The sequence below is a fragment of the Stegostoma tigrinum genome, chromosome 31 (genome assembly GCF_030684315.1).
Source record: "Stegostoma tigrinum isolate sSteTig4 chromosome 31, sSteTig4.hap1, whole genome shotgun sequence".
NCBI classification, from domain to species: domain Eukaryota; kingdom Metazoa; phylum Chordata; class Chondrichthyes; order Orectolobiformes; family Stegostomatidae; genus Stegostoma; species Stegostoma tigrinum.
This window is the reverse complement of record NC_081384.1, coordinates 7525735-7541218: the sequence shown is the minus strand read 5'-3', so window position 1 is coordinate 7541218 and position 15484 is coordinate 7525735. Positions and strand designations below refer to the sequence as shown.

General features: G+C 42.3%; 2 protein-coding genes across 2 annotated transcripts in view; one reads left to right on the top strand and one right to left on the bottom strand.

Moving 5' to 3' along the window:
* lasp1 (LIM and SH3 protein 1) overlaps positions 1-15484 on the bottom strand; it is a 170723-nt gene that overhangs the window by 26410 nt on the left and 128829 nt on the right. The window contains exon 4 of the mRNA XM_048560575.2: positions 10438-10545. Within this exon, the coding sequence (XP_048416532.1) occupies positions 10438-10545 (108 nt within the window). The remainder of the gene's footprint in view (positions 1-10437; positions 10546-15484) is intronic.
* LOC125466320 (plexin domain-containing protein 1-like) overlaps positions 1-15484 on the top strand; it is a 432462-nt gene that overhangs the window by 404845 nt on the left and 12133 nt on the right. The gene's annotated exons all lie outside the window — the stretch shown is intronic.

Here is a 15484-nt window from a genome sequence, read left to right as displayed (position 1 = left end):
TCCACACACAAACCACCCTCTGTGTAAAAGGTTTGTCTCATGTACTTTTTTAAAAAAGTACGTATCCTCTCACTTTAAAAGTGTGTCCCCTAGTCTTGTAACCTCCCATCCCAGGGAAAAGGCAATTTCCATCAATCTTAACAGCTGGTGAATTTAACCTGAGGCTCACCACTTGTGTTCCTTGTGATTATTCTTGTGCACACCTTCTGGGAGCACATGTACAATGATTGGTGTGAATAGAACCTCACAGCGCCTGTGCCAAGCAGCTTAGAGGGAACATTGGTTACCTCGTCTGCAGCGAGGGGCAAGATTGAGGAGGTAGGAACTTTGATGGTGACCTCAGCTGGCGTGGGAATTGAACTCTCATCGTTGGTGTCACTCTGGCTGGCAAACCAGCCGACAAGCCAACTGGGACCCACTGAAAAAGATAAGATAGCAGCACAATGTCTTACAAAAACTCTCAACAGCTTCCAAATTTGAAGATGGTCAAATTATTAGTCGACATTCATGTTGTGTTTGAGAATGACACAGTGCGATATTTAGCACAACCAATCAATCACTTCTCAATACCTACAGCCTAACACATTGCAGCAGTTCAGATTGGCAGCTGGTCACTAATTCATTAAGGGCAATCAGGAACAGGCAATAACTGCTGGTGTTGCCAACAAAGCTGGCATCTCATGAACGAACAAGATTCAGTAACATTCAAATCAGAAAAATTTCAAAGCAAAGCAGTCTCCAGTACGTGCACTTCAATTACAAAGAAAACTCCCTCGGAGTCATTTTCTCCCTACCCGTAAAGCGAGATCCTACAATCGTCAATGAATGAATGAATGACCAAGAATACTATATTTTTGTGACTTTGCTTGAGGGGTAAATACTGGCCGGGTCTCAGCTGAAGGGTTCAACTGCTAAAAAGCAGAATCAAGTCTTGTAGTTTTGGCTGTAATAGACTTTAGGTTTACTTCACACTGAAGTACACAATCGTCATTGTGCTGTGGTGCCCTCTGACATCAACATTTCCTAAATGCAAAACCCACACAAACTCATTTTAACAAAAAACAATTGGCAGCTGTTCGTGTTGAACTAACTTGTGGCACACTGAGTGTCAACCGGGAAATCTATGGCTCCTCCAAGGCGGAACCCAATTCCCAAGGCTTGGATGAGTCTTTGAACCGAGGCCCGATCTGCTGTCACAGCTGGATGCGAGCGACCCCAACGTGTGCAGCTTCAAAAAGCAGTGAGGCACAGTTCTCCTCAAAGAACTAGTCGATATTCATCTCTCAATCAACATTACAAAAATAGTCACAGTAATAGGTGGGAAAGTTCTGCAGGACTGCTAGCATCTGTGGACAGAAATCAGAGTTAACATTTTGACGCGACACCGCATTCCTTTCAGACTGCCCGTTGTTTCGAAATCTTATTTGCGAGTGGCTCAGGAATCCACTCCTTTAAGTGACGAGCAAACATGTAGTCTGCAGCAAGCACAGAAACCAAAACTAAAAGATGCATTGGAGTCCAGGAAGTCAAAGTAAGGGAGAAAGTTAGCACAGGGATCAGACATGGTTCTATACTGTATGATTTAACTGGCCGTGGCCTGGTGCGCAGCTAGTACACGGCAATTGTCACTAAGGAGTCTTTCCTTCATAAGCTAGAAAGCGGTTTTGCTTAGAACAGGGTGGTATTTGCATTTCTCTAGCACCTATCCTGATTTTGGCTTTATACATCATCATGGTGCTTTTGAAGCGTGGGTACTGTTGTATCGTAGCAGCCATTTTAAGCACAGTGAGATCCCACAAAAAAACAATGTAACAACAACCAAACAACTTTTAACAACGTTAACCGACTGAGAAATATTGGCTGCGCTCCTGCCCACCTTTAAAAGTAGAACTTGAGGTCTACCAAAGGGGTCTGATTGGGCCTTACATGATTATCTCATCGAGAGCAGCTCAGACACTGCGGTACTCTGTCGGAATGGCACGGAGATACTCAAAATCCTGAGTGGCCTTACTAAACATGAAGACAATTTCTAGCTTGGCGCTACAGCGTTCTGTAGCCTGGTAATATTCAGTGTACGAAGTAGACCCACTCAGACAAGGCATCTACGGGCTTCTATATAATTTGATAACTGTAGGAGCAAGTTTGTAAGTTTGATACATCTTCAGAATTTTGGCTCCTCAGGCCGAGAATAGAATGTAGGCAGAACTTGAAATACAATATTAATTAATCATGCTTGTATTAAAAAAGGATCAAAGCTGGACGGGATCTCCATCCAAGACTAAATACCTGAACAACAATTAAATGGCTTGGCTACGCAGTGTCAAGGCAGCCTGCTTGGTTGCACCAGATGCATCATTAATCTTGAACAGCTTGAAATTGCCAGAATCACTAATCATCAAATTTGCCAACTCCATAAAAACACAGGCTCTGAGATGTAACGGAGTGAGAATCAGACAGCACAGCAGGGAGCTCAGAACAGACATGCATTCAACATGCAACTTGTTGCACAGAGCTTTCATAGAACATAGAACATAGAACAGTACAGCACATGTCTGTGTTTCCTCAGGTTGCTTCCCTCTCCAAGCTGCTAATCAAGTGCAACGCAAACATTACGAGGTGAAAGACATGGATTTGTGTCACAGTAACGTGCAATATTCAAAGCCTTCATTTTCCCTCAAAGCTGATGTACAAGAGAGATGCCCGGTGCAAGACAGTCATTGAAGCTGTAATCTTTGAAGTTTGATCATCTCACAGAACGCTGCAGCAACTCTAATCTTATGTGGTTGCAATTTTCTCGATTATTTTTATAGTTACATTATACAGGAATTGGTTGTTACTGGATGTTAAGCCTCTCATTACAGGGACAGTAACCCTCACTAATCAGTATCCTGGTTTTCTTCATGGCTATGGAGATAATCACACATAACAGAAATGTGATTCCTTTGCAGTTAGCAAAGAAACGCACAACAGCACAGACAAGAAATATCTCATCTTACGCCATTAATAAAAATAGCGATCGTCACAACTCCCAAAATTATTGTTTGTGTTATATAACACATTTGTATTTATATAACGGCACTCACAATCTTGGCACGTCCAAGTGCTTGACAATCTATTAGAGTATTGTTGAAGTATAGTCACTGTCATGATAAAAGACTGTGATGCCTAATTTGTGCAAAAAACAGTAACAAAAATAAAGAGATAGTAAGAACTGCCAGTGCTGGAGTCAGAGATAACACAGTGTAGAGCTGGAGGAACTCAGCAGGCCAGCCAGCATCAAAGGAGCAGGAAGGCTGTCATTTTGGGTCGGGACCCTTCTTCATTCTGAAGGATACAGCTCCACACTGTGTTAACAAAAAAAAAATCTTTCAGTAAATTTTACTTGAGGCATGAATATTGATAAGTACATTGGGGTTCACTCTCCATTCTTCTACAAGATGGCACAATGGTTCTTTTACATCCACTGCAGAGGGGAGCTTGATTTAATATCTCAGCCAAAAGAAATTACTTCTAAGTGTGGAACAGGCAGTGCTAGCCTAGACATTGTTCTCAAGTCTCAGATGGAACACAATCTCCAACTGATGGGCTGGGACATAGTAATGTAACCAACTGCAACATGAGACTAAGAGGTAGGGGAGTTTGGAAATCGAAATCCCTGTTCCCAGTTATTATTAAGCATTGTCTAATCAACATCTTGAGATATTATTCAGAACAGCTGAGGAAGGGTCACCAAACCTGACCTGCTACATCTGATTTCTCCGCACAGATGCTGCCAGACCTGTTGAATTTTTCCAGCAACTCCTGTTTTTGTTTCCAATTACCAGCATCCGCAGTTCTTTTGGTTTTGAATTAAGGAAGCATGCAAAGGTGACAGTGTTTCAGTACTGTCAGACCCTCAGCCACCTTTTAAGAAAGCAAATACAACACAGGAATTCCTGTTGCTTTCACTTCAGTGAACATAGCAACACATTCAGAGACATCATGTTCATTTAATCCCTTCATGTGCTGCAGGATTTCAGCAGTAAAATGTTGAAATGTTGAATGGCTAGAGCACAGAAGCCCATTCAACACCTCTGCCAGAGCCATTCATCCAGTGCCATTGCCCTGCCTTTTCTCCATCTCCCTGCAAAGTTCTGCTTTGCAGATAAGGATCCATTTTGCCTTGAATGTCCTGATTGAATCTGCATCTACCACACTGTCTCTCAGGTAATGCATTTGTCTCATGGCGTCATTGTTGCTTATATCAATGGCTTTTAATCTGTGCCCCTTTGATCCATCAGAGAAAAGCTTTCAAACCATGCTATCCCATTACCTTGTGATTTTATGGTAAGGTCAGAGGATTTCACATGTTTTATGTCTCTCTACAGTCTTACTGCAAACTGGAAATGGAATTGAAAGATTAGAATAGTCAGTTCCATCAGGATAGGCTGTCACCCCATCACTCAGCCAAGTGTTATCGATGAGACACACTGCTGCAATTCACCAAGACTCCTCCAAATCTGCAATCTCCACCACGTCTTTTAGCTTCTTAGACTTGCAGCAAATACATTGTAACACCACTGCCTGCTGTTATCCCTCCAACATACTGACATGGAAAATACATCAGCATTCCTTCTGGGTCAAAATCCTGGACTTCCCTGCCGAACAGCACTGTGGATATAACTACACTGCAAGAAGTGTAGCAGTTCAATGCGGCACCCCACCACTACCTTATGGAGGGCAGATCGGGTCGGTCAATAACTGGCAATGTATACGCATGGATAGTCAAATTCCAAGAATTAGTTTTAAAAATGCGTAGGTGAGAAAGTTTTTGGCCACAGGGGTCAGTCAAGTTGGGTGCATGTGGCTCAGCGGTTAGCACTGCTGCCTTACAGTGCCAGGGGCCCGGGTTTGATCCTATTCTCGGGCAACTGTCTGTGTGGAGTTTGCACATCATCCCCGTGTCCACGTGGGTTTCCTCCTACAGTCCAAAGATGTGCAGGCAAGGTGAATTAACCAAGGGAAATGTCAGGAATTGGGGGTCCAGGGGAAGGCGAGGCTGAGGTATTCTTCAGAGAGTCAGTGAGGGCTCAATGGGCTGAATGGCCCACTTCCACACTATAGGGATTCTATTTCTCAAGCGTCCTCTCACGTACCAGCAATGCTACAAGATGTATCTATTATCCTGTAACAAATCATCCTCACCCTCCCAATCTGCAACAAATGTCTCAGGAGATGGCCAAATACAATAATAGGTTTCCTTTCCCCACTCCCCCCTCCTTCTATCAACTGATTCCCCACAGGAATTTGACATCAGCATTAACTGTTAAAAGTCACCAATGTGGCTTTTGTCCTTTTCTTATTGTTTATAGCAGACGTTCAAAGGCTGCTCTGTTGACCTTAACCGTTCAAAATCAAGAGGCTTTCTACAAGCATGACCTACATTTTCTAATTGTTGAGACTGAGAGATTCCAGATGGTCCATCTCAGCTCAACCACTCAAACTTCCCAAGGCATTTTACCCCTCTCCTTTCACTGTAACATTCAAACAATTCTTAAATGATTCCATCTTTGTTATTCCCTGGGTGTTGGGAGAAAGATTTAAAAGGGGTCTGAGGGGCAACGTGTTCACACACAGGATGGTGCTTGTATGGAATAAACTCATACACAAAGTGGTGGATACAGGCACAGTTACAATGCTTAAAAGTCTTTTGGACAGGTGCACAAGAAAGGTTTAGAGGGATATGTACCAAATGCAGACACATGGGACTAATTTAGTTTGGGAGCGTTGGTTGGCATGGACTAGTTGGACCGAAGGGTCTGTTTCCATGCTCTTTGGCCAAAAGTGTGACTTTCTTCTTTGTAACAATCCCAAAGATGCCTTTCTACTGATGCCATGTCCCCCATGCCCCACTCTGAGAAAAGATTTTAAACCCCTACCTACTGAAGAGCAGAATGACAGGTGATTGTAGAATCCTAGAATGCTTATAGCACAGGAGGCCACTCATTCCATCACATTCATGCTGGCCTCTTCCAGACCAACTCAGATAGATCCACTCATGATCATCTCTAGCATTCGGAGGGTGAGGGATGTGACAGGGTTCGTGCTGAGATCACTTCCTCTGGTTAGCAAGTCAAGAACAAAGTATCGTACTGTCAGGACAAGGAGCTTCCATTTATGACCAAGGTGGAGAGAGCATCCATTTTTGGGTTTCTGCCCCACAGTATCTCAGCATTCTCACCCTTTACTATTGACAGATCTTCACATTCTCATGAAAAATCAAACGAAGAGGGATTTACATGAGGGATCAGCAGATCTTATTGAATCAAGGAATAAGCTCAACTAAGTGCCAAGGGGTACTGCTGTTCGCACTTCTATATTCTCCTATTCTGGATGCTCTTTAAGTAGCTGTTGACATTTAAAGTTTTCTGGATTATTAGTCACCGCGCCTAGCTCTATATCTTTCTTTGCTGAAAGCTTTCAACATTCCCACATTCTTCAATCCTTTTATTAGAGGGTGGTCGGGATGGGGATGGGTAGAAGGAACAAATATTTTGATTCATTCGAAGTAGTAGACTGAACGGTGGTGTTACTTCGACGTATTCCGGAATAGACCAAATCTAAATTTGGAGGACGCAAACTACGTGTATTCAGCCATTTCTGATGCTTTCTGATATTTGTGAATAGTACAAATTAGGGAGCTGAGAAAATTTCTGGAAATGTAGGGCACACACCTCATCTTCACCCCATCACCATTATATACTTACTTAATTTTTCCAGATGTTATGCATTCAATGAATTGTTCCTGTATATTTTTTCATGTCTGATATACTTGACAGCAAGGCCAAAATGACACTAGTTCCAAAGGTTTATTTACACCGTGCTAAAATGACTCTTCAATTACAAAATGTATCCACAGATGTCCAGAACTCTGGCTCCCTGCAAGCTTCCATTTGCCTGAACCCTCAGAGGTTTCACCACACTTAAGGAATCAAGCACCATGAACATAAATCAGTGAACAGACTAACGATTAATTAGACCATTGATCAATACACCGTGGAGTCTTTCTGCTCTCCAAACTTTAGAAAAGACAGGAAGGTCCAGTTTAGATCTTTGTCTTTGGCTCGGAATGTGCTGATCTACTCCTGGCAGCAGGCAGGTACTATGGTGTGCTCTGCTGTGACTGTCTCTACATTTTCTATAGTGAAATAAACCTCAACATGACTGCATAATCACAGGCATAAAGTGGATGCATTGTCTTGCCGTGCTTTTGCACACTTAGAATTATTGGAAGAGATGCAGCAACACACTGTCCTTTAACAATTTCCATTGCCAAAAAATGTTCAGTAACTATTATTTGTTTAAATGACTGACAGATTTCAGGCAGAGGCACATCCCTAACTAAGAAACAGTATTATCCTGGAGTTAAGCCAAATTCCAAGCATTATGCCCCAGCTAAACCATTAATAAAAAGCACAAGATAACAATGGCCTCCAAATCGCTCCTCCTACCTGCAGAAAGATTAGATTTTCTGCAAATGGATTTTGCATGTTTATTAGGACATGGGTAACTTTTCCCTCCCCACCCCCTCATTCTCATTTCTTTCCATTCAAATCAATTATCATTTCTTCTCTGAATTTTCCCTACATACAGAAACAGACACACACACACCCTATTTGCAACCCAACTCAATCATTATATTCCAAGACTGCAGAACTACTGAATGTTTTGCATACCTCAGCCACTCCCTCCCTATCACAGATTTTCTCCGAATCTAATTGCTGCTTCTGGATTTGCTGCGCTCTCTCTCATTTCAACCTTGGAATTCATCGCTAGTGCAGGGCTGGGAGCCTTAGCCTTTCACCTAGTTTTGTCAGACATTCTAACCTCAGGGCTGGGTGCATTAGAAGGACAAGCATCAGGTGAGCAATATCGCCCTGGGTGACCGGAAAATTGCAAAGCAGGTCTTCGTCAGAGCTCATCCATTTCAGATTGCATTTGTGGAAACAACATTTCTGCTCATGCCAAGAAAAACAGCAAGTCTGTAAGTAATAACATTTCAGAACTGGGTCTTTCAAAGAGTGAAGATAAGAATTTTGTTTCCAAACTCAGGATTGGCCATGATCTGGAACACTGTGCCTGAGAAGGTCACAAGCAGAGTCAATAGCTGCTTTCAAACAAAAGTTGCAGGGTTATGGGTGTGTGGAGGAAAAGGTTAGGGGGTTCAAAGGTTTGAGAATTTTTCCACAGATACATGGACCCTGACTTCCTTCCAAAATGTACGAAATAAAATAAGCTAAAACATATGAGCCCGGAAGATTACGTCAACATTAACTTCAGTTAATTGCTTTTTTTTTGCACAAAATCCAGTCTTCTTCAGCCTGCACCTACAAGACCAAGCTCTTCAAGCAGGGCCCTTGATAAAACAACAGAATTTTGAGAAGTCATCGTGGGGCTAGTGGAAGGTAGAGGGGGAAATTCTGCTGTTGGAATCCCACAGAACAAGGTTTCAGTTATCATCATCACCACAATGCTTTACGTGCGCTACCCATACATCACATTCCCGACAGTGCCTCAGTCTTGGTCTCTGCCATAGGAGTTGAGACTTTGTTTTCGCTTCATGTCACCAGGTCATAACAAAGAATTAGAGACACAAAGTCAAATGCAAAAATGAACTGAGTTTATACCCAGAGATAACAAAGTGTAGAGCTGGATAAACACAGCAGGCCAAGCGGCATCTTAGGAACAGAAAAGCGATGTTTCGGGGCTAGACTCTTCTGCTCCTAAGATGCTGCTTGGCCTGCTGTGTTTATCCAGCCCCACACTTTGTTATCTCAGATTCTCCAGCATCTGCAATTCCTATTATCTCTGTGTTTATACCCATATGGGTCTCTTTCAAACAAGGAAGCTGAAGGGGAACCTAATACACATCTTTAGCATTAAGAAAGATTTTGATAGACAGGACAAAGAGAGGATATTTCACGAGAGGAAGAACATAGCTAGCAGTCACCTAGAAATCAAATAGATCATTCCGAAGAGACATCATTCCCCGGTGATAGTGAGAGTCATTGTTTGTGTTCCGAATATTGATAATGTGTATAAGGAGAGGATAGGTAAGCTCAAGAGAGAAGGAAAAGGAGAGTTATACTGACTGAGTTACGCGAGGAAAGACAGGAAGATGAACAAGTAAGAATCACACAAAAGTACGCAAGAAGGATGCATCAGGGTACTTTCTAGATGGTTTGAAGTTAAATAGTATGGATGTCCAAACAGACTTGGGGGTTCGAACGTGCTGATGTTCAAATTGTCACAAAGATTTGCAGAAAATAGCCACAAAAACAGATGGAATGCCGGCATTGGTCTCTAAAGGACTGGAGTACAAAAATGCAGAAGTTGTGCTGCAGTTAACAAAGCCCTGGTTAGGCTCCACTTAGAGTACTATGAACAAATCTGGGCTTCACACCTTGGGAAGGATATTTTGGTCTTGGAGGGAGTACAATGTAGGTTTACAAGAATGATATGTGGGCTTCAGGGATGTCGTCATGAGGAGAGATTAGACAAATTAGGCCTGCTTTCTCTAGAATTTAGAAATCTAAGGCATGACTTTATTGAGGGTCTTCAAAGTATTAACAGAAAAAAAACAGGATAAAAATAAACTATTTCCACTGGTTGGGGATTCTAGAACCTGGGGGAGGGGGGGGAGAGACACAGTCTGAGAATTAGGGCCAGACCATTTAAGAAGCATGTAACAAAGTGCTTCTACACACAAAGGGTGGGAGATGTTTGGAGCTGTCTTCCACAAATGACAGCAGATGCACAGTCAGTTGATAACTCTATCTTTATCTTAGATTACGAATTAACGATAGTTGTCTTTTTCCTATGATGGGGATTTCTAGACTATGGAACACATTTTTAAGGAGAGCAGAAAAAGAGGCTTTTTTTCTTTTACACAGAGGGTGGTTCTCGTGTGAAACGAACATCCTGAGGAAGTGGTGGACACGGGTACAATTAAAACATTTAAGAGACATTTGCACAAGTACATGAATAGGAAAGGTTTGGAGGGACATGGGCCAGGAGCAGGCAAGTGGGAATAGTTTAATTTGGGATTATGTCTGGCATGGACACTTTGGAACAAAGTATCTGTTTCTGTGCTTTATTACTGTGACTCAAAATATTTAATTCTTTAAACAAAAAATTAAAGAGAGATCTGGGCAAAGGCAGGTACACGGAGTTCGGCCATACATCAACTATGATATAATTGAATGGTGCAGCAGGCTTGAGGGGCTGAATGGCCTATTCCTCCCATGAGTGGTGCATAAACTTCAGTATGGATTGGTTGAAATGAATGGACTGTTTCTGCACTGATTACTTGAGATAGTTGTGTCAAGGATATACAAATCTCTTTCGAACAAACACTGTCAAACAACCCATATTTCAAGGTTCCTGAAGGATACCTACATTGCTGACCAGTTCTTGATTCTTCTTGATCCGCTCAAGTTCAGGAGTATTAGCCACAGCGCTGAATCCTTTCCCTTTGTTCTTTTCGAAATCTTCTTTGTATTGCACCTGATGGAGCAGAGAAAGGAGAGAGAAAAAAAAGGGTGTTAGATTGCCAATCCCTTAATGAAAACTAGGTTGCCATCAGGGTGGCTAGACAGTATTATCAACCACAAAACAAGGCATTCAGCTCTTTCCCCATTGGAAACAACAGCCTTAAATGTTGAGAGGAACCTATGACCTCTCTCTCCAGCCTTGTCCCCATCTACCCCTCCCTCCCTTATGGACATCCCTGTGGATGTAGGAGACAGATTGCTGAGGTAACTTTTGGCAGTCTGACCAGAATGCAACTGTCACTGGTCCCCCACCTTCAAAATTCACTGCCCACACCACCAACGGTATATGTTACTGCACTGTTCATTGACAAGATGCAGTAACACACCTAGGCCCCTTAGACAGCACTTTCCAAACCCCAGACCTCTTTTTCATTCAGAAGGACAAGGGTAGCAGATTCATGTGAACAACAATTGCAAATTCCCTTCCAAACCACTCACCATCCTGATCTAGAAACATACGTGTCATTCTTTCACTGTTGCTGGATCAACACCCAGTAATCCCTCCCGAGCAACATTATGGGTGCTCCTGCATCCCAATGGTTCAAGGCAGCAGCTCATCACTGCCATCTCCAGGGCAATTTGTTGTGGAAAATGAGTTCTGGCTCACAAATAAAATAAACCGCACTTTGACTACAAGGTTTTGAGTGATCCTAGTTTCTTGGAAGGTAGTTACAGAAATTCAATAAACTACATTATGTTTACTCTAGAATATTCTTCTCACTAGACTAGAAGGTGACTAATCTCTCACACAATAAACCATTTATGCTCCTAAAGAACCTAGTGACTGAGAAGACATGGCTAGCAGCACATGCAATAATTTCAAGGAAAATTGGGAATGGATAGCAACTTGTGGCCATGCCAAAAAGGAAGAAGAAAATAGAGGTCATGTGATCATGTCTATAACGAGGAGGCAGCAACCAAACTCAGCATAGGCTGGAAATTTGCTCCTTAACTGAATCAAGCTATGGAAAAAATTAACACAACATCTAAACAATTCAGAACTCGGACGGAAATGACCTATTGCTTATGCCAAATGTGCATTCTCTCTCGAGAACAACTCTTCTTTTTAAGCACATGTTCTCCTCTCCACTTACTGTAATTCAGTTTTGACAGTACATTGCAGAGTTGTTAAGAAGTGAAAACAGAAAAGAACCCACTTAACAGGCACATGCCAGGATCAAGCGTAGAACAAGAACGTCATGCTGGATGGAACAGTGTTTAACTCTGCAATACTGACATAGTAACCAGATTCATTCACAAGAAAAACTAACACACATACTGATTTTGTTGTTGTTAAAAGTTTTTGCATTCAGATAAATATTCTGCACAGAAATTCAATTTCTTTTTGGGAAAAAAAGAACAGAAATTAGTCTGCGGAGAGGCGGAAGGGGTGTGCGCAGAGAGGAGGAAAGTGGGTGTCAATCAGCACCCAATATTCTGTTTCACTGGTTTCATTCCTGCTCCCTCTGTGCCATCATTCAAGAAGAATCTCTATCGCTGGAATCTTTATCCCTTAAACACTACTCTATTTAAAAAGCAGTAAGTGATTTATTACTTTTGTAGATACAAAATCTAGAGGAGGAAGAGGTTGCCCAAAAGCCTCTGGACCTGATGGAAGACAAATGTCAAAAGAGAGAGGGAGAACAAATAGTGATAGAGATCTTACTAGCTCCATTAGTGTTGTAAATGTGACTCCAGACTCACAGCAATGTTCTTCATTGCTCTCTGAAATGGCCCCAGCATATTCTGTTGTGTACCCAGTCTACAGCCCCTCTCATTTTTCCTGCCATTGCAGGGAACTTTGAAGTCCATGTCTGGCAGTGCCTTCTGAAATGGGATGTGAATGCATTTTCTCACACACACACAGACACAGACACACACACATACACACACATACACAGTGTGCATGGACCCTCTGGCCTGGCTGGAAGAATGTGAAAAGGGTTAACACTCAATTGAATGCAATAAATACCACACGTGAATTATTCCATCATTGATGGCGCTGTTTTCCACAATCCATTCTTCAACTCTGAGATCACATCTCTCGCCTCCTTTAAGAGGCTCTTTGGCCAAGTGTTTAGTCACCTGTCTTTATATCTCCTGCCTCGCCTCAGTGTCAAGTTTTATTTGGTAGGTCTCCCATGGAGCACCATAGCAAATTTCAGAAATGTTAAATCACCATGTAATCCAAAAGGTGTTATTGATATCAATCAGTTGTCTTCACCAAATGAATTGGACGGTCTTATATACAACACAAAATATACTTTTGGCTTCAAGGCTGTCAGTGTCTCAGCACATTCTCATGTTAGGCTGAAGACAGCCAGTAAAAAGCACAGGTTGCTGAGGTTCCAGTTACATTGCCAACTTTAAGACTTTATTTATAGTACAGCACTGCCTGTGGAGGAAACATCACAAAGCAATTGAGTTGCAGCATACGCCTCCGCGATGGTTTAAAATAATCTGAAGGCAAAGCAGCAACAATGACGATAGCTGCCCACACCATCATGTACACCTTCCATTTACTTAGCAACCCTCCCCTTACAATAATGCTTCTGATATTCCTTCTGTATGTGCTGCGTTACAATAATGCACTTGACTCAGAATCAAAAGAATGTTGGTTCAAGTTCCAGTCCTGTGATTTGAATAGAAAATCTAGACCAACAGGCTGTGTTGAGGGACTGCAGCATGGTCAGAGGTTCTGTCTTTCACGAGATTAATTCCAGAGATGAAAGGCTTGTTTGATGAGTGGAGATTGAGCCGTTTAGGCCTGTACTTGCTAGAGAGTTTAGAAGAATCAAAATAGATCTAATGGAGGTATATAGGATGCCAAAAGGGATTGACAAAGTAGAAGTAGAGAGCAAGTTTTCTCTTGTGGGGCAATCTAGAATGACAAGTCATAGCTTTAGGCCAAGGAGTGGAAAATTTAAAACAGAGATGAGGAGGAATTACTCTGTAGAGGCGATGGCCTAGTAGTATTATCACTGGACTGTTAATCCAGAAGCCTAGGTAATATTCTGGCAACCTGGTTCAAATCCTACCATGGCAGATGGTGGAATATTGAATTCAATAATTTTTTAAAAAACTGAAATTAAGGTTCTCAGGAGTCTAAAAAAAACCCATGCCCTTGGGGAGGGAAAATACCATCAGTACCTGGTCTGGCCTATATGTGACCCACAGCAATGTGATTGACTCTGGGCATTTAGGGATGGACGATAAATGCTGGCCTAGCCGACAGTGCCCACGTTACGTGAATGAATTAAATAACAACTTCCCACAAAAGATTGTGAATCTGTGGAAATCACTAACCCCCAAAGTGCAGTGAAGGGTTGAACACTGAATAAATTTGAAGAGACAAACATATTAATTGGTAATGTGTTAGTGATGGAGACCAGGCATGAAAGTGAAGTTGAGGCCAAGATGAGATCAGTCATGATTGTATTTAATGGCAGAGCAGGCTTGAGGGGCTGAATGGCCTACTCCTACTCCTGGTTCTTGTGTTCTTTCAAAACAGTGGCTCCACCTTTCTGTTCAGGTGTATGTAAAAGATCACATGGCTTACTTAGTTTCCTGACTACAGCAGCTTGCTGTGTCACGTTGACTGCCACATTATCTAGAACAGTGTCTTCACTCGGAAGTGGCAAATGGATAACTCATCTCGGCTGGCTCCTGAGGTAATGAGCATCACAGACACACCAATTTTATATGTTCCAGGTGATATCAAGAAACAGTTGAAGAGACTAGACACTTCAAAGGCTACAGCACCCAAAAAAATTACAGCAATAGTCCTGAAGGCTTGCACTCCAGGAATAACCATGGCCTTAGCAGAGCTGTAATGGAACAGTTACAATACTGTACACTCAACAATGTGGAAACTTGCCCTCTGCACAAATCCACCTAGCAAATTCTCAAAAAATCGACAGTACCATGATGGAAGAGATCATCTACAGTGCTATTAGGTGACACTTGCAAAGGGATAACTTGCTCATTGACACTCAGCTTGGACTAATCCAGGGCCACTTGACCCCTGAATCCATTGCGGCATTGGTCAACCACCTACAATTCAGCTGAAATCCAGGGATGAGTTGAGAGTGACTGGCCTTGATGTCAAGACACCATTTAACCAAACATGGCATCAAGGGGCCCCTCACAAATCTGGAATCAGAGGGCAATATTACCGCTGGGCAGAGTCATATCTGGCACAAAGGAAAATGGTTGCTGTTTTTGGACATCAATTATCTCAGCCCCAGGGCATCTCTGTAGAAGCTTCATAGAGCAGGGTGCTTCACAACTTCGTCTATGACCTATCACTAAAAGGTCAGAGGTGAAGATATTTACTGATGATTACACAACGTTCAGCGCTATCTGTAACTCCTCAGTGCACTTCTAGTTTTGGACTGATTAATGGCAAGTAACATGCACAAAACACAAGTGAAAACTCCAGTAAAGCTGGAAGAACAACCACTCATTTTCCACCTAGGGACCCTTCAGTCTTCCGGACTCACTATTGAATTCAATAACTTTAAGGCTTGAGCTCTCCCATATCCCTAGCCCAACCCCCACAACCAGGTTGTGTTATCACATAATAAAAACTGAAAGAACTGTGGACCTGTAAGTCAGAAATAAAAACAGAAATTACTGGAAAAGCTCAGCAGGACTGGCAGCGGTGAAGAGAAATCAGAGTTATTGTTTTGGGTTGTTTCTTGTTGTCACATAGTCTGCTATTGTTAGCTGCTATCAATCCCCTTTAAAGCTATTCATCCACCTCGTAGAATCATAATCCACTCCTTTGTCTGTCCAACTGTTCTTCTCTCCTCTCTATGGGTTCTATCCTTACATATCATTTATTCCTTACCCCCTTCCCCACCCTATCTTCTCCACATAAACCAACATTT